Source organism: Epinephelus moara, chromosome 9 (assembly GCF_006386435.1).
Source record: "Epinephelus moara isolate mb chromosome 9, YSFRI_EMoa_1.0, whole genome shotgun sequence".
NCBI classification, from domain to species: Eukaryota; Metazoa; Chordata; class Actinopteri; order Perciformes; family Serranidae; genus Epinephelus; species Epinephelus moara.
In genome coordinates this window covers 36,917,817-36,942,319 of record NC_065514.1, presented here as the reverse complement: position 1 = coordinate 36,942,319, position 24,503 = coordinate 36,917,817, and the positions used below count along the sequence as shown (strand labels likewise).

Below are 24,503 nucleotides of genomic sequence, written 5' to 3'. Positions count from 1 at the left end.
TCTCTCTCTCTTTCTCTCTCTCTCTCTCTCTCTGTCTCTCTTTCTGTCTCATTGTGTCATACGGATTACTGTTAATTTATTATGCTGATCTGTTCTGTACAACATCTATTGCACGTCTGTCCATCCTGGAAGAGGGATCCCTCCTCAGTTGCTCTCCCTGAGGTTTCTACCGGTTTTTTTCCCCCGTTAAAGGGTTTTTTTTGGGGAGTTTTTCCTTACCCGCTGTGAGGGTCCTAAGAACAGAGGGATGTTGTATGCTGTAAAGCCCTGTGAGGCAAATTGTGATTTGTGATATTGGGCTTTATAAATAAAATTGATTGATTGATTGATTGATTGATCTTTTTTCAATAAATTTGGTCTTTTGTACATTACAGCGCTCTGGAGTTAAAGCAACACTTACCTTTCTGGAAATTTTACACTTTTCTTTGTTTAGGTTAAAATGCTATTAATAAGCTGATGGCACACTAAAATGTAAGTGAATTCCACCAGAAATAAAAACTTCCAAACAACCAATCATTACATTTGGACCGAATGCAATGATTGGTAGATTTTTCTCCTGTCCTGCCTGTCTTCCCCACGTGGAGGCCTCCAACTGACATAACCGCTCGCGTAACAACCCCCAGTTGCGAGTTTCTAACAGACATTAGAAACCGCTACAGAGATCTAACGCTACAACCGAGAGAGCTCAGGATATGTAGCAAGCTTGGCCTGCTACATCGAGCTAGCCCTGAAATGACCGTGGTTTCACCTGGAGCAGTCCTGACTGGGAGACGCTGTGACAGGACACGGGCTAAGGCTAGGCTAAGAGCTAATTGTCAGTTTATGAAATTCCAATATCCATTGTGGAGAGAATTGAAAAGTCAGTTAGCTCCTACATTAGGAAGTGGTTGGGTGCTCCTAGGTGCCTAAGTAGTGTTGCATTGTATGGAAAAAGGATACTTCAGCTGCCAGTATCTAGTTTAACAGAGGAATTTAAATGTACCAATGTCAGGACAGAGCTGTTGCTATGTGGGAGTAACTCCTTGAGATCAGGTGGAGAGATCCACCAATCAGTCCTCTCAGGAGAAAATCCAGGAAGAGGAAGGTTATTTAAGTGTGGGAGTGGCCTATTTGAATCCCTTTTGTTTGAGACCATGCTGCAAGGTGAGTGTGTTTGCTGATCCTGTGAGTTTAACTTCTCTATCTCCTTTAAATTTAGCTTATTCATTCAAATAAACACAAGAACTTTGTGCTCTAGAGAAAGGATCAGCACTCAGTGAATAACCTCCTAAGCCCTATGATAAGCTATTATGGCAAGGCTTAACTATACAGACCAGTAGTGATAACTAACATGTCTTTGGGGTCATCGGGTGGGAACCTCCTTTCACCAGTGTTTCGTCTAGTTGGTCCCATGACATCTCCAGGAGGCTAGACAGTGATCTCTGGCATCCCCGAGACACTCCCCTAATGCCAGGTCTCACTGTTCCCCGCACCAACCCAATAACCTCCTTTTCCTTACTTACGCATGGCTTTCTCAGCCCAAACAGCACTGCCATCTTCAACCAAACCCAGGCTCCGTACATGCGAGCTCTAGGTAGAGACAGTGCTAGTACTACCTTTCCTAGCACATTCACCATACTCTATTCCACACGCTACATAGCATAACTCCAATATAAGCTAAAGTTAAAGGAGCATGGTCTCAAACAAAAGGGATTCAAATAGGCCACTCCCACACTTAAATAACCTTCCTCTTCCTGGATTTCCTCCTGAAAGGAAGTGGATCTCTCCACCTGATCTCAAGGAGTTATGTACCCTGCTCAGTAGTTCCCCCTGCTGGCCCCCAACTGACATTACTTCTTCTCTTCCAGATCCATTGGCTTGCTCTAACTGCTTCATCTGACATTTCCTTCACTGTCTTCCTCAATCTCTGTCCCTGCACTCCAAGTTCCCCCAGGAGCGAGACAGCTGATCTTGCTATGAATCCCCTACACCCCACCTCCACTGGACAAATCCTAGTTTTCCATCCTCGCTGCTCAGCTTCTGCTCCTGAGTCTGCATATCTAAGCTTTTTCGTTTCATAGGCTTCTTCCACTAAGTATTCCCAAAGAACAGTCAGCTCAATGAAATAAACTATTCATTGACTCACTGACCACAACACTTTGTCAGGCCTCTGCTTTGTACAAACTATTTCCTGGGAAACAACAAGCTTTCCTCCTAAATCTACTTGCATTTCCCAATCACAATTCTAGGCTGCCACACCCTGGCCTCCTTACTAATTTATCCCTTCTGTATTCCTCCCCCTCACGGACAAACTGAATTGCTAAACTCCTAACCTTAACACCTTCTGAATTCACCTGTCTTCATTTCCCTTCGATGCCTGCAGCTAAACATTTCAACACCTGGTTATGTCGCCATGTATATCGTTCTTGTGACAAGCTAACTTTACAATTGGAGTTACTCTATGCAGCGTGTGAAATAGACTATGGTGAATGTGCTAGGAAAGGTAGTATCAGCATTGTCACTACCTGGAGCTCGCATAAACGGAGCCTGGGTTTGTTGAAGGTGGCAGTGTTGTTTGGGCTGAGAAAGCCTGTGAGTTTATCCTCTCTATCTCCTTTAACTCTAGCTTATATTGGAGTTATGCTATGTAGCATGTGAAATAGAGTATGGTGAATGCACTGGGAAAGATAGTATCGGCACTGTCTCTACCTGGAGCTCGCATAAACGGAGCTTGGGTTTGTTGAAGGTGGCAGTGCTGTTTGGGCTGAGAAAGCCATGTGTAAGTAAGGAAAATGAGGTTGTTTGGTTGGTGTGGGAAGCAGTGAGACCTGGCATTAGGGGAGTGTCTCTGGGACACCAGAGATCACTGTCTAGCCTCCTGGAAGTGTCGTGGGACCAACTAGACGAAACACTGGTGAAAGGAGGTTCCCACCTGATGACCCCAAGACATGTTAGTTATCACTGCTCACTGGTCTGTATAGTTAAGCCTTGCCATAATAGCTTATCATAGGGCTTAGGAGGTTATTCACTGAGTGCTGATCCTTTCTCTAGAGCACAAACTTCTTGTGTTTATTTGAATTGAAGAGTTTGTTTGTTTGTTTGTTTGTTATTTTATGCAGACTGGCAGCACGGCTTTAGGATCGCCAATCCTGTAACATATTGGCTACCAGTCAGATGACCAAAAGCTTCCAGGGGCATTGGCCAGTATTCTGGGAGATCCATTGTAGCCAGCAGATATTTGGGCCAAGACGTCCTCTTCCATGCACCAGCCATTTCTGCTAATCTCTGTAAACAAAAATATCTGTATATGAATTAAGATACATTTTTTAAAAAGCTAATATAAAACTAAATTGTCATCAGACAATAGCCAAGATGTTCTAAGATTTCAGTGTTATTTTGATGTGTTGTGATTGGTCAATACAATTGTCTGATAGGCAAATATTACATGCTCTCTGACCCATTGATATATTTTCTTAATTGGCCCAATCACATTTTTAATCCCCTCCCCCCTTTGACTCAGTGACTTCATTAAACAGCATCTGCAACAAAAAGTGTGCCATAGTGGATAATAAAAAACACAATAAAGGCAGGGAGAAATCGCAGGTCAAAAAAATGCTTTTTCACACCCTTTTAGCAACTTTCTGGCTGCTCAGAGTGTCGTCTCTCCCTGAAAGTAGTGTTTTTATATATTGTCACAGGATAACACCAAGTCAGTTAAACTGCCGGGATATTGATCTGTCTATTTAGGAAGCACAAGTGATTGTGAATCAGTTTGACCTGCTTTGGTGCAAATGAAAGTGACAATGTAATGCCCTGTAATAGGGAGAAATCAATAAAGGTGCTTGAACATGATGCTCTTTCTCTGGCAGCTTCATAAAGAATTGTATGTATATATACATATATATATATATATATATATATATATATACACACATATATATATATGTATATATATATATATATATGTATATGTATTCATTCATTTATTTTATTTTATTTTTTTTCAGAAAAATATTTTCAGAGGTACAAAAAGTTATTTTCAACATAAAACATTCCAATAATAACATGTATCCTCTAACATAACATTTTACAGTCAACTTTCCAATCTAATTTCCTTTTTTCCTTTAAAGGTAAGTAAGCAGGTAAGTATGTAATTTCACAATTCTTCTTAAGCTGGTGAAATCAAATATGGCATTAAGTATCTTAAATTGTAATAACCAATAAACATGACCTTGAATTATCAAACTTACATTTATTTGAAATAAAAAAAAATACCATGTAAACATCAGAAATAATTTGTCTCTTCTGCCCGTTATATTCCTTTTATCTTGTCACAGTAACTTCAGAAATTATAAAACACATACATAACACTGACATAATTAATTGCACACATAACATTTGCAACTTCATACTCTGTACATGTGTCTTACTGAGCTAAACACAATCACAGTGCACATAGGATGTGTCGTTCCTATTGAACACTTGGTTCCCTGCCAATATGTAGCGCTCCCCTCAGTAATCTTATTAATAAGGGCAGAGCTTTTGGGTTCTTTTAATGTATTTATCTAATGTTTCTTAACCCTGATTAACTCAGTTTTAAAGTGATCTTGGATCTCTTTTTTAAAGTACACACATGCAACTCCTTTAAACCTACATATTATGAAATTACCTTTTTAAGTCAGAGTTTTAATAAAGATCTTTAACCAAATGTGCCATTATATGTCTCTCTCAAATGCAATAATCCCTCTTAACAGGTAAGTACAATAAAATCACACAACTTCACAGGCGCAGGTTTAGCAGCAGGTCGGCATCCCACCACAGTCACCGGCGATTGTCTTTTCTCCTCCCGCGTCTCCACAAGAAAGCAGAGTGAAGTCCTGGTTGCACCAAGCTCTCTCTTGGGGATCTGCTCTGACTTCAGGTCGAAAGCAGCAGTTCACTTCTCAAACCGTTCAACTGAGGGAGTTAAACTTTACCTAGAAAACGTCTGTTCACTTGTAATGGACTGACTCAAGGCTATACCTCAGGTTAGCGTAGCGTTAGTATTAGCAATAGCACAAAACATAAACAGTCTCTGAATTTTGTGTGGAAATTCCTCCCATTTTGTTAATATGCAGCTTGTCCTCTTTACACCGACTGTCGTGCAAACAATCACAAGACACAAGATACACATGGTTTTGCACACTTCCACAACACTCAATATTCAGTCTGTATGTTACCAGAACACTGACAAAACAAGATAGCAAACATTACAAAGTCACTCAATACTCATTTTTTACCTGAAAAGGCGAGAAATCAATAAGGGTGTTAGTACATGATGCTCCCTCTTTGGCAGCTTCATGGAGAATGATGCATCGGGGCTTCCCCTTCCAACCTCTGTAGGCATGACTAATCAATCATGGCATCATCTCAAAATACTTAACAGGGTGATCACAGATCAGCTCATCTGGTAGATAAGTGTGTTCATACCTTTTGTTTTTGACGAGTTTTAACTCTTGTAACACTTCTTAAAAGATTTTAACCTCTTTCACAGGACTTGAGCATTTTAAACTCTTTCAGAAAACTTCTGTGCGACATTTTACATTCACAGGGTTGCCAACTCTCACGCATCTGGCGTGTGACACGTGCATTCACCTTCTATCTCACAGTCTCACTCTGCCCAACCAATTCTCACGCCAGCGAAGAACGCTGGAAAAAAGGTTGGCAGCTGAGTATTTTAAATTCATTTCAAACAGCCGGCGCGCCGGGTGGGCGGAGTTGAAGTTTGCAGCCAGACTTCAGGGAGAGGAGAGGAGAGGAGAGGAGAGGAGAGGAGAGGAGAGGGGCAGACTGCGCCTGACCGGCGTACTGGTTGAGTGAAATGGAGTGCAGCCAAATGTTTCTGTGGAACTCTCTGATTGGTGCACAATCCACATTTGCACTTTGATTGGGCAGCTCTAGTCTCACAGTCAGCCGACTACGCTGTCCTGTTGTGATCTGAATCAATCGCACAGACTGGGCAGTGCTGCTGTGTGTTAACTATGTTCAGCAAACCAGCCAGCAAGAAGCAAAAAACCTTGCATAGTTTCTTCCAAACAAATCTTGTGCACCCAAAAATGAAAATTCAGCTATTATATACTCACCCATATGCCGAGGGAGGCTCAGGTGAAGTTTTAGAGTCCTCACATCCCTTGCGGAGACCCCAGGGAAGAGGGGGTAGCAACACAGCTCCACCTAATGCAGGCTGACGGTGCTTGCACATGAGACCGGCAACAGCACGTGAACACACATGAAGGCGGTGCCCATGTCTCACGGTCTCATGCAAGCGCACACACATGAGCTCAGTGAACAGAGAGGCAGTTAGAGCTACAGGCTACAATGATGCTAAAAACAGAGCTCGAATGACGTTTTCCCAAACAACGTTTTATGTCGGGGCTTCAGGACACTTGGATCACTACGGACGAGCAGTATGAAATTATTTTGTGGTTTCAATTCTGTGTTTTTGGACATTTGAATCTGGGGCGCCCAGCCTGCATTAGGTGGAGTTGTGTTGCTACTCCCTCTCCCCTTGGATCTCCGCAAGGGATGTGAGGACTCTAAAACTTCACCTGAGCCTCCCTCGGCATATGGGTGAGTAGATAATGGCTGAATTTTCATTTTTGGGTGCACTATCCCTTTAATAAGAACTTGTGCTCATTATTGCTTTGCACATATTTTTTTAATCTTTATTGCCACAATAGAAAGAGCACGGTCAGGGAGGAGACAGTGGACCAGAGGCCAGCAAGGATGATCATGCAGGGTCTTCACAGGTGAGGAGAGATTATAACTGGCTCAGAGAAAATATCTATAGCATAAAAGTGACTTTGCGATTAATTTCCACAGCTATGTCAAAAGGCATTTGGAGAGCTTTGTAAATGTCAAAAATGAAATGAAATGGCCTAGGTCTAGGCACTCTTAGACTTGCATAGTCTAAAAATACATCATGAAGTGCTCTTTAGACTACAATAATACACAAAATATATTATTATTCCCAAAATAATATTTTAGTTAGATCTTAATCAAAATATATTCAACTATTTCAATCATAAATTTTGCTTTAAATCCAAAATGGGTCTTGTGTCTACAAAGTAATAGGCTATATGCCACATAGGCAAGTTCTAGTTTCTGGTTTTAACTAGTTCAGTCACTCTGAGCTGAATGCAGGTTCACTTGTGAATATAGGCGTAGGATTGGGTAGGGACGGTAGGGAAACGTCCCTACCAATATTCAGCCCCTTCTGTATTGTCCCTACCAATATAAACACTGGCTGTCGGCGTCCGCTCAATATGGTACACAAAGGGTTAAAGCTATAGTGCGTAACTTCTACAGGTCCGTAAATGTCTGTTTCACCCAAGCCACTACTAGAGGAGATGACACAATGCTGATTAAGCCGATCGGCTCCTCTAACATCTTGCAGTATTTTTCAATATATATCATTTTTAGTATGCATGTAGACCGGCGACATTCCCATGCTGGCGCACAGGAAATGCTTCCTCACAACAAGAAGGGAGGGGGAGGACGAGAATGCTTCCTCACAACAAGAAGGGAGGGGGAGGACGAGCAGAGAGTGTCACAGCAAGAGGTAGAGCACAGATAGAAAGTGAAAGCAACATGGCGGAGAAGCGGCCGAGACACGGTTCAGAAGTGGATCCTACCACAAAGAAAAAGCCTGGACGTTCGGCTGAAGGTCTATTAGCAAAAGAAGGAAAGTGACCGACAGAGAAGGCAAACAAGGATTTGTATTGGCGTCGCTTTTCCTCGGTGGAGAGCCCTGAAGGAAGAAATTGGGCTGAGGGCAGACACGGATGTTGCCTTGCTGCTGTTGGATAAGTAAGTGACTTGGTTTATAATTATATTATGAGTAGTATGAGTTGCTGCTACATGTACTGGACCTAGTACTTTATTATTTTCTTGGAAATAGTGCTATGAATGTAATGTAATGTTAGCATCCTGGTGTTCGCCATGTTGTGTAGCATTGTGTACACAGTGTGAAGCGAGTGTTACTCTGTGTACACGGTGTGTGGCAACTGGCCAGTGTTACTCTGTGTACACGGTGTGTGGCGAGTGTTACTCTGTGTACATGGAAGTGCCGCCGGCTTATTAGTTGTAATAACGCATTATCTGCTGGGAGGCGACAGAAGTTACGCACTATAGCTTTAACAATTGTTGGTGTCTACCATACATCCCGCATCTAACCTCGTATTGCTCATCGATTGGCTCTACCGTTATTTTGGTAACGTGTGATTGGTCCTCCCCAGCACCGCTCTCTCCACTGACTTTGTGGGTGTGCGTCACCATACAGTTCACGGCAGTTTGTAAGGGAACGAGACATACACGCGCGTCACCGTTAGCGCTCCACACCGGAGCGCTGAGTGTGAACGGTGAGTCGGTTGGTTCAGTAAATAAGCTAAAAAATCGTATTTTCTGCCCACACTGTTGATGTCAGGCTAACTGAATGTTGTTCCTTGGCAACTCTTTGCTAGATAATGAGATGCTAACGAACTAATACTCGCTGAGCTAATTTTGGCAACTATTAGATCAATATTATATGCCACTTCACATGCTCCATCAGCAATCATAGATGTCATGTAGTGATGACACAGTTCAAATTAATGTTTGTAGTAAGATGACATGATAGAAACAGTCTGAATAAATAACGTGTAAATACTATAAATAATAACTCCTTCAGTGACAGTCTTCAGCATCCATGGTGTGTGAAGGAGAGACTTAGGAGAATAGAGATCAGCTGCTCCCAGTAAAAACACCAAAGTTGAGTCATATTTATGTAATAGATATTGGGTGTAAGTGCAACATTTTGCACACAGTTGTATTATAATGATTTTGGAGCATTTACATTTTTGTTGATTTATTTTATTTATGTTTAACGTGATGAAGCTGACTAACTTGTGTTGACATTATGGCTGTTCATTAACCTATATACATTCAGATGTTGTTTAATGAATTACACAATTGTAAAACATACATTATGTTTTCCTCAGGCTACAACAATCAAAATCTATGACTGTTGCATCTCAAATTGTCCCACTGTTCACATGTCTTGCATCAATATATTTTTTGTCAGATGACAAGTAGGAGAGAGACTGGAGGAGATGGAGGAGGAGAGGCAGGAAGAGAGACAGAAAGAAATGGAAGAGAGACAGGAGGAGATAGAGGAGAGACAGAAGCCTCACAGGTGAGATTGAATCGTGAAGGATATATGTTGATAGTGAGATTCAGCATTGTGACTAGGGGTAAGTAAAAATGTTGATTCATGCATAATATATGTTTTTACCCGATATCAATATCAATTCGGATCACTATTACCAACCCAACTGCAGACCGCAGGCTGGTACTGAAGTTAAGCCCCTTCGGAGTATACTGTTATTATTATTATTATTATTATTATTATTATTATTATAGTTTACCCTGGGAAGCACATACGGACAGATGTGGTGAAGTTATCAGTGTATATTCATGTAACTGATAACATTAGAGAATACATTAACCAAGACATTGTTGTATTTAGTGTAGATATCTAAATATGCATTATAAAGCAGTGATCAGTTTCAGATGACGTGAAATTGCATTAAAAAATCATCAATGTACAGGTTGCCGCCATGGAGCACTTTTATGTCCCTACCAATGTGAAAATCAAAACTACGCCCTTGCTTGTGAAGGCCCTGCAAGTCATGGTGGCTTTGACTGTATGTAGGTATTGCCCATCTCCAATGCTACCCCTAAACCCACCAGAATGCAGGAAATCACATCTACCACATCCAAAATTTTCTGGGGGAGGACCCCCAGACCCCCACTATACCACCATTGTCTCTCTCTGTATGGTATTTGTATGTACGTTTTTAGGCCCTATCCATCTCCAGCAGGCGCCCCAAAAATCCGTTAGGATGCGGTTGACAAATCAGTTGACAAACAAAAATTTTACATGTCGGCTTAAACAATGAAATTGTGGTGCCCCACTGAATCTCACTCCAAGGTTTTTGAAAAGTTGGCAACCCTGACCTATTTATAAATGAATTTCCCTTGTCCCTGTGACTGTTTTTAATGGCTTTACATTGCCTATTGAATTTATATCTATGATCAGCTTTTACATGAAATCCATCTATCACAACATCAGGTGCAATGGAGAGGCAAAAGCAAGACAATCCCGCAAAAGGCAGTGGCTTTGCATGTGGTGGTCACCAACAGTTGCTCTCTCCTTACACTTCCTGACTGATTCTTCTCTAGTTTTGTGTTCCACTAGTGTCCTTGTAGCAGGTAGCATGAGGGGACATAAGTTACAGCTATAGCAGGAAAATTAATTTGTAGTTACATGTAAGTAAAAAAGCCCCAGAACCCGTCTTTAATATGTGTCCCCTCAAATGTTTTTGTATCATATATATACATATGACTTATATTTGTGTGATTGATTGTGGTGTGCTGGTCTGGGCCGAATTGCCAGGGCCAAATTTTGGTCCCAGTCCACCCCTGACTCGCACTACAAATGGACTACAATCATTAACCAGAACACTTTGGATACCACAATCTTGTCCTGTTGCCTCCAGATTCTGCATACATATGCAGATATCTGTTTAAAGAGATTAGCTCAAAGCACTATTGTGCCAAAGTCCAGCCTCACAGAGCTGCTGGTGTGGTTTATGAGTCTTGGTATTCATAGCTTGTTGGCCAGAGTTGGAATATAGAATATTTGTGATTTAAATGTCCTGTATGTACATATATCAGATAAGTTGAATTTTGCTGCCATTATCTGTTGATTGTTTCTAATGCAAAAGAAAATGAAAATTCAAGAAATTGCACTTTTTATTTAAAGTACCAATATGTTCAGTAAGTAAGCAAACTTAAAATGCACTCTTGACAATGTCTAGATGATCTCAATGTGAAAATAAATAGCAAAGCAAAATCAACTTACATTAAACAACACAAATTGTATGATAAATAGCATAATAAAATAATCACTGAATCTGGATGTTTACAATGGATTTATATTGTCTTTTTACAAGTAAATATATTTTTTGATTCATTGTTTACCAGCACATTGGTGAGAAATAAATAATTTGTTGTCCATCTTAACATTCTGGATATTATATACATACAGTAACAGGTATTAGTCAGCTGGCTGACAGACCGTCTTTTCATTACAGCAGGAAAGCTTGGTAGATCATTTTTAATGCACCTATTAAACTGACTAACTGATTCTGACTACATTTCCAACAGATCTCTGGCTTAAACTTAAGTTCAACTTTTCATACCACTAAACACTTCCATTGTGATGTCTGTGTAAAAGTGTTGGCTATCTTGCCAACAAAATGAACCCAGTTGAAAAGGCAAATGTACTGCTTCAAACCTCCATTCAGACGGCAGGTGGCATGTACAGTTTGACTTTCAAGTTTTCTCTTTTCTTTGGCTGGTGGAGGTCAGTCAGGCAATTTGGTGGATTCTGTCCTGCGGTCACATTTACCTGCTTATTGATTCATGTCTTGCAGGACAATTCTGTAACATATGTGTCTTGTGTGTGCACTGTTATGCACTCACTGTTCATGACCTGGGATGTGGTGTGGTGGGTTGGGTGGTACCAACAGTGGTGATGGTGTCTGTAGAGGCAAAGTAGGAGGTCTGCATGGAGTACAGGCAGTCAATAGGGTTCCCCGCCTGAGCCTTCAGGTTGCCTACATCTGGAGTGTTCATGAAGCAGTCACTGAGACTTGTCAGAGAGGTGTCTCTGTCAATGTCGTGGAAGATGGAGTCAGTGCCTGGGAAGAGCAGAGAAGACATGGGGAAGTCACAATTTAACCAACCAGAGAGTAGAAACACCTCACCCCATGGGCTTTATATGCACGCATGCTGCCTTATGCTCCACATTGTTCTGTTCAATTCTTTTTTTATTTATATACTTAAGTGTGCCAACAACTGTACCCAAGCCAATCACAGGTTATTTCAGGGAGAGGGTATTTCCATTAGCTGCTCTACAAATGGAAATGCACATGCATGCCCCTTTGGTGAAAGTGTGATTCACTGATGGAGAATACCACAGAAAAAGTTGCTGTTTCAGCTTTGGCAACATCTGCCTACACCAAACCTGGACTGACCATTGGGATTTTAAGGACAAGACAGACCCCAGCATTATACAGCGGCCAGCAGCCTACAGTACATACAGATATTCAATCTTGGCTGCAGCCATATGGCTGGTGCAATCAGTAGGTGGGGCTTAGGACAGCATGTGGAGAGCAGCTGGAGAAGCTTTTTTTTTTTTTCCCCATTCAGAAAATTGCAGGGATGTGTGGTACAGCTCTCCTGGGTGTCGCTGCGGGGTTATTTGGCTCACAGAGTCTAAATGATGACGACTTTATTGGTCATCCATTTTTTGGGGGGACATTTTTGCCTTTATTTGACAGGACAGCTGAGCGTGAAGGGGGGGAGAGAGAGGGAGAGGGAATGACATGCAGCAAGGGGCCACTGGCTGGAGTCCAACCCAGGCCACTGCGGCAACAGCCTTGTACATGTGGCGCCTGCTCTCTCCACTAAGCCACTGATGCCCCTGGTCATCCATTTTTAATCAGCCATCACATCTTATTGGTAAATTCCCATCACTGCCAATAAAGTGAGAGTGAGCTGAGCATTGATAGGTACCATCATGGTGAGGTTAAGAATACAGAAAGAGTGTCATTACATCAACACTTACATTGGTTAGTTTGTTTGTTAGCCCCATCTGTTATGTAAGTTAAATTTGCTAAATTTATTATTGCACCAAATATTGCCTAGTTAAGTTTCAGAGCATCAGTGATGGTAGTGATTTAGTATTGTACCTCCATACAGTTTAAGAGACAGATTTAAAAGAATGTAAGGAACAGAGGCTGAGATATCCTGACTTTGACCTTGACTAATACCAGGGACCAAACCCTGGTATTAGTCAAGGTCCCAAAACCCTGGATCCTACATTTCCCACAATGCAACTTGATAGTATCTTCAATCGACACATTTCACATCTCTGCAATACACAATTTCTACTTCAGTGAGAGTCATGGAACTGATGCCTTGAAAGTAAATGCTGCTATATTCCTCTGCTGTGGGCTGTTGGCAGAAGTTTGCCCTCAGGGCTGCCTGTCAGTAAGCCTTTTTTGTGGTTAGGGTTAGGAAAAAGATTGTGGTTTGGGTTAAAATCAATACATTTGTACCAGGAAGGGCTTCTTGAAAGCTTCAGAAAGCCCTGAGGGCTAACTTGTTCCATGTGCCTACTGTGGTGGAGGGCTGTAACCTATCCCAGCGTGGATTGGGTGGCAGGGAGGAAACACTTTGAGCAGTTTTCCAGTTGGATAACACTATGGACAACATTGTCCATATTACATTGTTACTAGAGGAAACAAGGAGAATACAGAAAACACTTACAAAGAGACCACAGCACACTCACACTCATCCACAGTTACAGTCATTATAGAATGTGATGCTCACCGTAGGGGTTCATGTGGTCACCAGGCATCTGTGGTGGGGTGAGGCCCTGCTGGAAGGGGTCAGTATTGTAGCCCTTGTGTTCCATGGTCACCAAGTGCTGCTGTTGGTTTGGAGGTAAATGCCCTGGGCAGGAGCTGAGCAGACCCTCCATACAACCTGATATCATCTCTGTAACAGTCAGTGGCAAAGAGTGCAAGCAGGATTACAACTTTCAGCTGAAGTGATCTGGTCTTTTTGTACTTGTAATAAGGGTATATCACCTTCAGCCACTTTCACTTACTGTGTGTAGATCATTTTTTATCCTCACCTCTTGTCCAACAGTGTTGGGTAGTAATGCATTACTTTGTAGTAGGGTTGGCTGGGCACATTAAAGGTCAGTCCACCTCAAGAGACCCTGATTAGGTTTGAATGGGCTCCAGGTGTAGCTCATTCATGCTACTCTATATATACACCAAGCAAATTCTCAGGCTGCAAAGACACTGCTCCTCATCCCTGTGGTGAGTTATGTTGCCATGTACACTCAAGTTGTGTCCTTTGTTTCTTTGATTTGTATGTTTTGGTGTCCTGCATGTGGCTTCTAGACTTTATTGATGTTTCAGTGTTGTAGGCCAGATTTTCACCTGACGGCCAGGACACTCCCTGGGTTTGATGTCTCTCTTAAGAGGTGAATGCCTGGTCCTGCCTTTTTTTTTTAAATGTACTTAATTGATGTGATAGTTTGTAAACTAAAGGAAACCTTATCTCCCACCTGCCCATTTTAATGTGTTTTCTTTGTCTTTGCTTTTAGGCTGAGCCCTGACTGAGGAAGGGTTGGGGCCTGTCCAAGCCGGGGCCTAGCTCCCCAAGCATCCACTCCTTTTGCAGGGTTGAGTGTTGTTTGCTGTTTTTTCAGCTTGTTCTTTATCTTTAGTTTTGTTGTCACTATGTAACCTCACTCGCATTTTTTTTTTTTTTTTGCATAGGCTTGAGTGGGTCTTCCCTAAAATTCCCCGCGGCTTGGTGGACAGCAACCTTCTCCCATGACTAATAGCTCTTAACTTGCGCTGGCACATTTAAAAAAAATTTTTTTTTTTTTTGTATGTTCAGGTTTTAGCTTCTCCTAGGACTGTCAAATAAGTTTTTATGGTTGCCAACAAATGTTTTTAACATCTTGTTTTTAGTTCATATATTTAATAAACCTTATTGTTATTACTTGAAAACATTGTCTCTGCTGTCCTGTTTGTGTCAAATTGGTAAAGAGGACCATCTGAAATGGTCCCAGTCCTCACCCTCTTGTCACACTTTGTAACGTGATTAATTCTTTCAGGGAGAAGTAGTGGATGGCAATTTGAATATGAATAAAAACATCACTGTTACTAATCCCACTTTAGCATTTGGGGGTTGGCTTGCGGTCCTAAAGACGTCCTGTAATGCTCATTTTCGGGGTCATATTTGTAATGTTTAGGTCTAGTGGAACAGAATTAGGTGCTTTAATGTTCAAAAAACTTTTTTTTTTTACACTGTCCACTTCTGCAGCACCTCTGTCTGAAACAATCTGTTTGGGCTTATATCCCACTTCCCCAGCATTCCATTCTGCTTGGTCAGCTTGCTCAGTCTGTTGTGCTTGGTGCAACACGTAGAGCGTGTATCGGAAATGTCACGCCCCTTACCTTACCTGAATATCACCTCCTGAGGCTGCATGAGAAGCTTAAAGTCAGAGTCGGACTCTGAGGCCTAGTCCACACGAGCACGGGTATTTTTAAAACCGAACTTTTTTGGCCTCCAGTTTTTAAAAAATCTGCGTCCATACGAGCGGTGTAATAAAAATACCTCCGTCCACATGACACTGCAAATTCCACTATCAAGCAATGTAATACACATGCCAAAGCAGTAGGTGGTGATATAACTCCTAACTGTAAGGCCATTGTAGCCAATCAGAAGGCAGTAAAACGTCATTACCGGAATAGCACACTCTTGCGCCTCTGTTGCTGGATGTGGTTGAGTTGTATGATACAGCCACAAAGTGCTGATATGCTGCTAAATAGCAACAGTATTTTGTTTAGGTCCATCCTCAAATCGTCTCTCGCACACACTGGATCGGGTAATAACACAGCTGTTTTCTGTTTACGTCGCACACTGTGACGTCATACAACGGAGACAAGACAAAATAACTGCGGTTATCCTGTCCACACATGACTGCTGACACCGGACTTTTCCAAAAAGTTCACCCTGGATTCCGGTTACAAATAACTCCGGTTACAGGGGCCCAAAACTGCGGTTACGTGTGGATGAAAGGCCAAACCGTGAGCAAAGAGTCACGTTTTTATAAATACCCATGTTGGTGTGGACAGCCCTTGAAAGTGAAGAAACACAAGTCGATAGACCTGAACCAGTCTGGAGCAGGGTGTTTCACAGTGGCAAGTTTTTATTTTGTAGGCATCTTGTATTTCAGCTTTGTTACATCACATGTTGGTTGACTGACTGAAGTTGTAAACGACTGTTGCAAGTAAGTACAAAAACAATATAATCAATTACTACATTACGTGGAACAACCAACATTAGCACTCACTTGTTGTATACATTGGTGTAAAGCATAACTCCTTTTTTATCTAAGCAGGCTTATGTAAGATTAGACTAATGTGTTGGGTAATAATAAAGTTATTATAAATTTGGCTACTAAAACATTCCCCGTTAAAACCACACAGGTTTTAAACACATATTGCTTCCTGGATCAATATTTTTTCTACGCAGTGATGTCTCCTGAGTCTTTATTTGCTTACTTATAACACAGTATGCCTTGTCTATTTTTTACTTATTAGGTTTTGGGGGAATAAATCAGGGTCAAGTTCATCCTACATGTATGATACACCATCCAGGCCTACAGCCTAAATGCTTGAATCCATACACCCTGCAGAACAATCACAATATTTACAGGTATGACAATGGACCCTTGAGGCATGGAACTGTAGAAGAGTGACTTTTCATGACATGTAATGAGATACAACTATGTAAACTCAATTCTGAACACTAAGGTCCATTATACCAAAGGGCCCACTAATAAAGATATGACTGAAGTACTTTCCCAAAAGAACTTTATTGTTAGCAAATGTAAAAAATGAAAACAACAAAATCTTTGTAAATAATATACAAGAAATAGATGCATAAATACACTGCTCAAAAAAATAAAGGGAACACTTAAATCACACATCCCAGATCTCGAATTAAATATTCCAGATGAAAATCTTTATTGATTACATAGTGTAATTCGTTGACAACAAAATAATTTAAGAACAATCCATGGAAACCAAAATCATTAACTCATTTAATACTGGTTTCACAGTCATACCCAAAATCAAAGTGGAAAAATCAGATCACAGGCTGATCCAACTTCTGTGAATTTCCTCAGAACAACTCATAATGTGGCTCAGTAGTGTGTATGGCCTCCACATGCCTGTATACATTCCCTACAATGTCTGGGAATGCTCCTGATGAGACGACGGATGGTCTCCTGGGGGATCTCCTCCCAGACCTGGATCAGGGCATCAGTCAGCTCCTGGACAGTCTGTGGTGCGATGTGGCGATGGTGGATGCTACGATAAATGATGTTCCAAAGGTGCTTGATTGGATTAAGGGCTGGGGAACGGGCGGGCGAGTCAATAACATCAATGCCTTCGTCATCCAGGAACTGCTGACACACTCCAGCCACATGAAGCCGGAACATTGTCATGCATCAGAAGGAACCCAGGGCCCACTGCACCTGCATATGGTCTGACAATGTGTCTGAGGATCTCATCCCAGTACCTAACAGCAGTCAGGGTACCTCTGGCTAGCATGTGGAGGTCTGTGCGGCCCTCCAAGGATATGCCTCCCCAGACCATCACTGACCCACCACCAAACTGGTCATGCTGGAGGATGTTGCAAACAGCAGAACATTCTCCATGGCGTCTCCAGACTCTGTCACGTCTGTCACATGTGCTCAGTGTGAACCTGCTCTTATCTGTGAAGAGAACAGGGCGCCAGTGGCGAATCTGCCAATTTTGGTGCTCTCTTGCAAATGTCAGTCGGGCTGCACCGTGCCGGCGTGTGAGCACAGGCCCCACTTGTGGACGTCGGGCCCTCATGCCACCCTCATGGAGTCTGTTTCTGACAGTTTGGGCAGAAACATGCACACGAGGGGCCTGCTAGAGGTCATTTTGGGGGGCTCTGGCAGTGCTCCTCCTGTTCCTCCTTGCGCAAAGGAGCAGATAGCGGTCCTGCTGCTGGGTTGTTGCCCTCCTTCGGCCCCCTCCACCTCTCGTGGTGTACTGGCCTGTCTCCTGGTATCTCCTCCATGCTCTTGACAGTGTGCTGGGAGACACAGCAAACCTTCTGGCCACTGCGAGTATGGATGTGCCATCCTGGAGTAGCTGCACTACCTGAGTAACTTCTGTGGGCTGCAGATACCACCTCATGATACCACTAGTGGTGAGGGCACTGGAAAAATGCAACTAGCCAAGAATCAACCAGAAAGGATACAGAGAGGGAAATGGTCTGTGGCCACCACCTGCAAAACCATTCCTAAATAGGGGTTGTCTTGGTAATTGCCTCTCCTTTCCACCTATTGTCTGTCCAATTTGCACAGCAGGTGAAATTGATTCACGATCAGTATTGCTTCCTAACTGGACAGGTTGATATCCCAGGAGTTTGATTGACTTTGAGTTACACTGGGTACGGTTACATGATGGCTTCTCATTCAGAATGAAATAAATCTGAATTAAATCATTCGGAATTAAAGTTTTTCCAGGTAGTTTACATGAGAAATATTCATTCTGAATGAGGGTTTACATGGGAGATCAGTTTAATCGCCTTTTTTCGGGTCTGCGCAAGGTTTGGGGCAGGGAAGGTTTCTGAATGGATAGGGGGCGGGGCGGATGTTACGTGTTTACGTTTACCGGAAGAAAACACTGTAGTCCTCGCTCCGGATAACAAGATGCTTGACGACGCCGTTCTTAGTGCCTTTTTCGGGCTTGTTTTGCTTATATTCTTGAAGCAGCAGTACAACAACAACCTTGTTCTGCTAATGCTTCATCTGTTAAGGAGGAGAAGAGAGGTAGAAGGTTGAAGAAGGGAGATAGAAGACCGTGCTTAGGCGTATGGAAACCGGTGAGTGCAACGAGTCCGACTGCTCTATCTCAGCCCGTTTCTATGCACGCTATATATGTCATCGCGCCAGAAGGGCAAGGAAACGAGCATGCACAGAAAGACCGGAATGAACTTAAAGAGGAATGAACGTTTACATGCACACAAAATTCTTTCATTCGGAATGAAAAAAGGAATAAACCACCCCCTTTAATCGGATTTAATTTTCAATCAGAATGACCATTTTTCAATCGGAATGACCGTTTACATGGCCACTTTTAATCGGAATGGCCTTTCATTCCGAATTGAAGTGGAATTAAACTGTCCATGTAAACGTACTGACTGTGATGATTATGTGTTCCCTTTATTTTTTGAGCAGTGTATATACACAGCAGCGTTTTATCTGCAACACCAATAATATCCAAAATACAAAATAGAATACATTTTGCTTAACTTTTTCTTGCTATTTTTTTAAAGACTCTACTAATAGCTCATAGTAACATGTACACAAAATTTGAAACTTATGAAATCTCACATCTCTCTGTAATAACAGACTTGCCAGGGTTATATGTTGAGTCATGAGGCTCAACTCTGTTGAAGTTTCTCCCTCTCTTCTCCAACTCAACATAAGGTCTCGTACTCGATTTGAAACCTTTGTCCTTTATAGGTGCTGATGACAGCTGAAAGTCAAAATGAAAGAAAATATGTGTGTTTGTATATGTGTATGTTTATTTAATGCAGCCCCAAGGGGTGTTCTCATTGGGCTGGTCCCGAAGCCCGGATAAATGCAAAGGGTAGTGTCAGGAAGGGCATCCAACGTAAAACCTATGCCAAATCAAACATGCAAATCACGAATATGACTTCCAAGCCGGATCAGTCGAGGCCCGGGTTAACAACGACCGCCATTTTTTTCCAGTAGATATCGGACTACTGTTAGTTGAAAAAGGAGAAGAGGAAGGTGTGTCCATAGGCAGAGAGAGAAGAGGAAAGGCAAGAGTGTAGAACTAAGAGTAGGAACTTTAAATTTTGGGACTATGACTGGGAAAGCTAGAGTTGGCTGACATGATGCAGAGAAGGAAGGTGGATATACTGTGTGTTCAGAAGACCAGGTGGAAAGGTAGCAAGGCTAGAAACTTAGGAGCGGGATTCAAGCTGTTTTATCATGGTGTGGGTGGGAAGCGAAATGGAGTAGGAGTTACCCCGAAGGAGGAGTTTGTTAGGAATGTTCTGGAGGTGAAAAGAGTGTCAGATAGAATGATGAGTCTAAAGCTAGAAATTGAAAGTTTGATGTTCAGTGTTGTTATTGGTTATGCCCCACTGGTAGGATGTGAGTCAGAAGAGAAGGAGAAATTCTGGAGTGAGTAAGATGAAGTGATGCAGAATATCCCTAGAGGTGAGAGAGTGGTGATTGGTGCAGACTTCAATGGACATGTCAGGGCAGGGAACAGAGGTGATGAGGAAGTGATGGGCAGGTTTGGTATCCAGGATAGCAAAAAGGATGGGAATGGCTATAGTGAATACTTTTCTCCAGAAGAATTATTATTAATAATAATAATAATAATAATAATACATTTTATTTGTATTGCACTTTACATTTTAGCAATCTCAAAGTGCTACAGAGCAGGATAAAAAAAATTAAAACAGATTAGAATTAATACAATTTAAGAATCATTAAAAATGATGAGAGACAATAAATAGTTAAAAAGAGAACTTATAAAAGACATTTAGCAGAATGCCTTTGTAAAAAGATAAGTTTTTAGGTCTCGTTTAAAAACATCAGTAGTCTGTGGGGCCCTGAGGTGGTCAGGGAGGGCGTTTCACAGCCTCGGAGCAGCAGAGGAAAAGGCCCGGTCACCCATGGTGCGGAGCTTGGTTCTGGGAGCTTGGAGGGTGTTTGTGGTTGCAGAACGGAGGGTGCGTGAGGAGGTCTGGGGGGTGACGAGTTCCTTGAGGTAAAGGGGGGCATGTCCGTGAATGCACTGGTGGGTGAGGAGGGAGACCTTGTACTCAGTTCTGAGTGGGACAGGGAGCCAGTGAAATGATTTCAGGATGGGGGTGATGTGATCATGTTTGCGCACCCTCATCAGGATCCTGGCAGCGTTGTTCTGGATGTATTGCAGTCTCTGTATGCTCTTGCCAGAGATCCCGATGAGGAGTGCATTACAGTAGTCCAGTCTGGAGGAGACAAAAGCGTGGACGAGCTTCTCTGCATCTGCCAGGGTGACTGTTGGACGGAGTTTGGCGATGTTCCTGAGGTGGTGGAATTAGGTCTTGCAGAGGTGTTTGATGTGGGTGTCAAAGGTGAGTTGTGAGTCCATTTTAACACCCAGGTTGGTGACAGATGTGGAAAGGGGGATGTTTTGGCCAGAGAAAGTGATACTGGTGATGGTGGAAGAGCGGAGCTGATGTGGTGTGCCGACTTGGATGACTTCCGTTTTGGAACTGTTTAGCTGGAGGAAGTTGAGATTCATCCACACCTCTATCTCCTCCAGGCAGGTGGTCAATGTGGATGTTGGCAGGGGAGCAGAAGAAGTGGGGGTTGTCCTGAGGTAGAACTGTGTGTCATCAGCATAGCAATGGTAGGATATCCCATGCTTGCTGATGACATTGCCCAGGGGGAGCAGGTAGAGGGAGAAGAGGGTGGGGCCCAGCACTGAGCCCTGAGGGACACCGCATGTGACGTTGTGGGTGAGTGATTTTGCTTTGCCCAGGGCGACGTGCTTGGTTCTGTCGGTCAGATATGAGGAGAACCAGTTGTATACATTTTCTGAGAGTCCAATGGTGTATTGCAGGCGGTGGAGGAGGATGTTGTGGTCAACTGTATCAAAAGCAGCTGTTAGGTCCAGGAGGATGAGTAGAGATGGGGAACTGGTGTCTGCTGCCATCAGGAGGTCATTGGACAGGACAGCAGTGGTGGAGAGGTGTGAGCGAATGTTATCAACCCCTGGAATGTGTGGGGACATCAACATGTTGTTGTAGGTTGAGGGAGTCCAGCAACTAAAGGAAATCGGCAGTGGAGTGGCATGAGGGGGTGTCGACATGAATATTTATATCTCCCAGGATTATGATATTGGCGGAGGTAGTACAGAGTGTTATGAGGAGATCACACATTTCTGGGATGAAAGCAGAGTTTGGTTTTGGTGGCCGGTAGATGAGGAGAACAGTCATGGGAAAGGGGGGCTTACATTTAAATGCAAGACACTCGCAGGAGGATGTTGTAGGCAGCGAGATGGGGGACAACTCCAGGTCCTGTCAATGGATGACAGCAAGGCCACCACCGCGGCCAGTGCTGCGAGCTGCCTCCAAGTAGCTGTACAGGCTTCATTGAGGGCAGAGTAAACCTCTGGCTGGTGCCAGGTTTCTGTCAAACACATGAAGTCCTTTTTCCCTGATGTGTTCTTCAATCAGGGTGGATTTATTGTTGATTGAAAAGTTCGAATTTGGTCAATGACTGTGGGGTGAGTCTCTGTACAGGTCGCAAAACATTGAAATCCACTCCGCGCAGACTGGAATCCACTCCACGAGATCCATCCAGCCGAGAGCGCAGGGATCTCGCGGTGTTTCCCGTGTTGATGGTAGCTGGAGCGACGGTGCTCTGATGATGCATCAGACGTGTGACGGATGACCAGAGAGATGGGATGTTTGTAGCAGAGCAGCTTGGCTGGTTATGGAAGATGAATTTTCGACCAGAGCCTCTGTGAATGTAACGAGGGCGGCGAAGAAGTCCAAGTTCGTTGATGATGAGGATGTTAAGTCCAGGAGTGGTTGCAGGGTTTAGTAGGCGGAGTTGCAAGCTAGAATAGCTGAACACCATGCTGACCAAGGGGGAATGCTGCCTAGCCTCGCTAACTGCTAGCCAGATAGCGTTAGCACCAAGTACTGGATAGGTGGTGGAAACGAGGAAAGTTGTCTGTCAAGGCGATACGATGGTTGGATCCAGAGAGTCCTTTTCCATGTGGGACAAGGTTGACAGCTGGAAATCGTCTGTAGCAGGTAGGTGCCTAGCTACCTAGCTACACCACCGGTAGAAAAAAGGATCCGAAGTCCAGAAAAATAGATCACAAGGCTTGTAAAAATGTCACAATTGCTCAAAAATAGCACAGAAAACTATAGGAGCAATCAAAAATCGTGGGTGGAGAAGCAGCAAACAAACAACGCCAGCGTCCTCCTCTCCCCGAATCTTGTGTAGACAATGTAATCTGAAGGAGATCAGTGACTGCAAAGTCATGGTAGGTGAGAGTGTAGCCAGACAGCGTAGGATGGTGGTGTGTAGGATGACTCTGGTGGTGAGGAAGATGAAGAGGACAAAGGCAGATCAGAGGATGAAGTGGTGGAAGCTGAAAAAGGAAGAGTGTTGTGTGGTTTTCAGGGAGGAGTTGAGACAGGCTGTGGGTGGCCAGGAGGTGCTCCCAAATGGAGTGCTTGGTGTGTCATCTGGAAGGAAAGAAGATAAGCAGACCTGGTGGTGGAATGAGGAAGTGCAGGAATGTATACAGAGAAAGAGGTTAGCTAAGAAGAAGTGGGACACTGAGAGGAGTGAAGAGAGTAGACAGGAGTACAGGGAGATTCAGCGTAAGGTGAATGTAGGGGTGGCAAAGGCCAAACAAAGGGCGTACGACAACTTGTATGATACCTTGGACAGTAAGGAGGGAGAGACTGATTTATACTGGTTGGTGAGGCAGAGAGAGATAGAGATGGGAAGGACATGCAGCAGGTTAGGGTGATTAAGGATAGAGATGGGAATGTATTGACAGATGCCACAAGTGTGATGGGAAGATGGAACAAGTACTTTGACATAACTCCTTGAGATCAGGTGGAGAGATCCACCAATTAGTCCTCTCAGAAGAAAATCCAGGAAGAGGAAGGTTATTTAAGTGTGGGAGTGGCCTATTTGAATCCCTTTTGTTTGGGACCATGCTGCAAGGTGAGTGTGTTTGCTGATTCTGTGAGTTAATCTTTTCTATCTCCCTTAACTTTAGCTTATATTGGAGTTATGATATGTAGCGTGTGAAATAGGGTATGATGAATGTGCTGGGAAAGGTAGTATCGGCACGGTCACTACCTGGAGCTCGCATAAACGGAGCCTGGGTTTGTTGAAGGTGGCAGTGCTGTTTGGGCTGAGAAAGCCATGTGTAGTGTAAGTGTAGCAGTAGGTCACTAGGACTCTGCAGAGGCCAGAGACCAATCAGGTGAGACAGGAACTGGAGGAGGGGCTGATTGGCAGCAGGTGAGACTGCAGGTGTGACTGCAGGCTTCACTCTCCTCAGGCAAGGTCCTTTGTGTGCACTCCATGTGGCTTTGACTGTTTAGATTCCCTGTGACTCTGGTGACATGTGACATGCAGCATTTAAACATTGTAATGTTTCCTGCAAACTAAATCAACAGTGCTTTGTTTGTTTCCAGGCGTAGCGCTGACTGCAGTTTATTTTAGTTTAGTTTTGGGAACATACCTGATGCCTACGTCACAAAATGCCATCCACCACTAGGTCGCTCTGACCATAATGTAATCCATCTACTACCAAGATACAGGCAAAGACTTAAATCTCATCCCATACTGACTAAAACCATCCCCATGTGGACCAATGAAGCAGTAGAACAACTGCGAGGATGCATGGAAGTTACAGACTGGGATGTTTTCTTTGAAGGATGTGATAACAATATGGACCTTCTCACTGACTCACTTACCTCATATCTGCAGTTTTGCACAGAATCTGTCATTCCAATAAAAACTGTAAGGGTATATTCAAATAACAAACCATGGATCACAAAAGATCTCAAACAAGCTCTGATCCAAAAGAAATATGCCTTTTTACAGGGAAATCAGAATGAACTTAATTCCATGAATAAGGAATTACGATGCAAGATAAGAGATGGGAAACGTAAGTACAAAAGAAAGGTGGAGGAGAAGTTGTCCGGTGGTGATGTAAGAGAGGCATGGAAAGGCCTCA

At 43.1% G+C, this 24,503-nt stretch overlaps 1 protein-coding gene and 1 long non-coding RNA gene across 2 annotated transcripts in view; one reads left to right on the top strand and one right to left on the bottom strand.

Annotated features, from left to right (window-relative positions):
• Positions 1–8,314: 8,314 nt before the first annotated feature.
• LOC126395347 (uncharacterized) lies at positions 8,315–15,255 on the top strand. Its single transcript, XR_007570435.1, has 4 exons — positions 8,315–8,378; positions 9,080–9,190; positions 14,246–14,323; positions 14,421–15,255. It is a non-coding gene; the product is annotated as an uncharacterized LOC126395347 (long non-coding RNA).
• LOC126395323 (LIM homeobox transcription factor 1-beta-like) overlaps positions 10,652–24,503 on the bottom strand; it is a 202,106-nt gene continuing 188,254 nt past the window's right edge. The window contains exons 7-8 of the mRNA XM_050052715.1: positions 13,459–13,626; positions 10,652–11,762 (exon numbers count right to left, since the gene is read on the bottom strand). Of these exons, the coding sequence (XP_049908672.1) occupies positions 11,548–11,762; positions 13,459–13,626 (383 nt within the window). The 3' untranslated portion in view covers positions 10,652–11,547. The remainder of the gene's footprint in view (positions 11,763–13,458; positions 13,627–24,503) is intronic.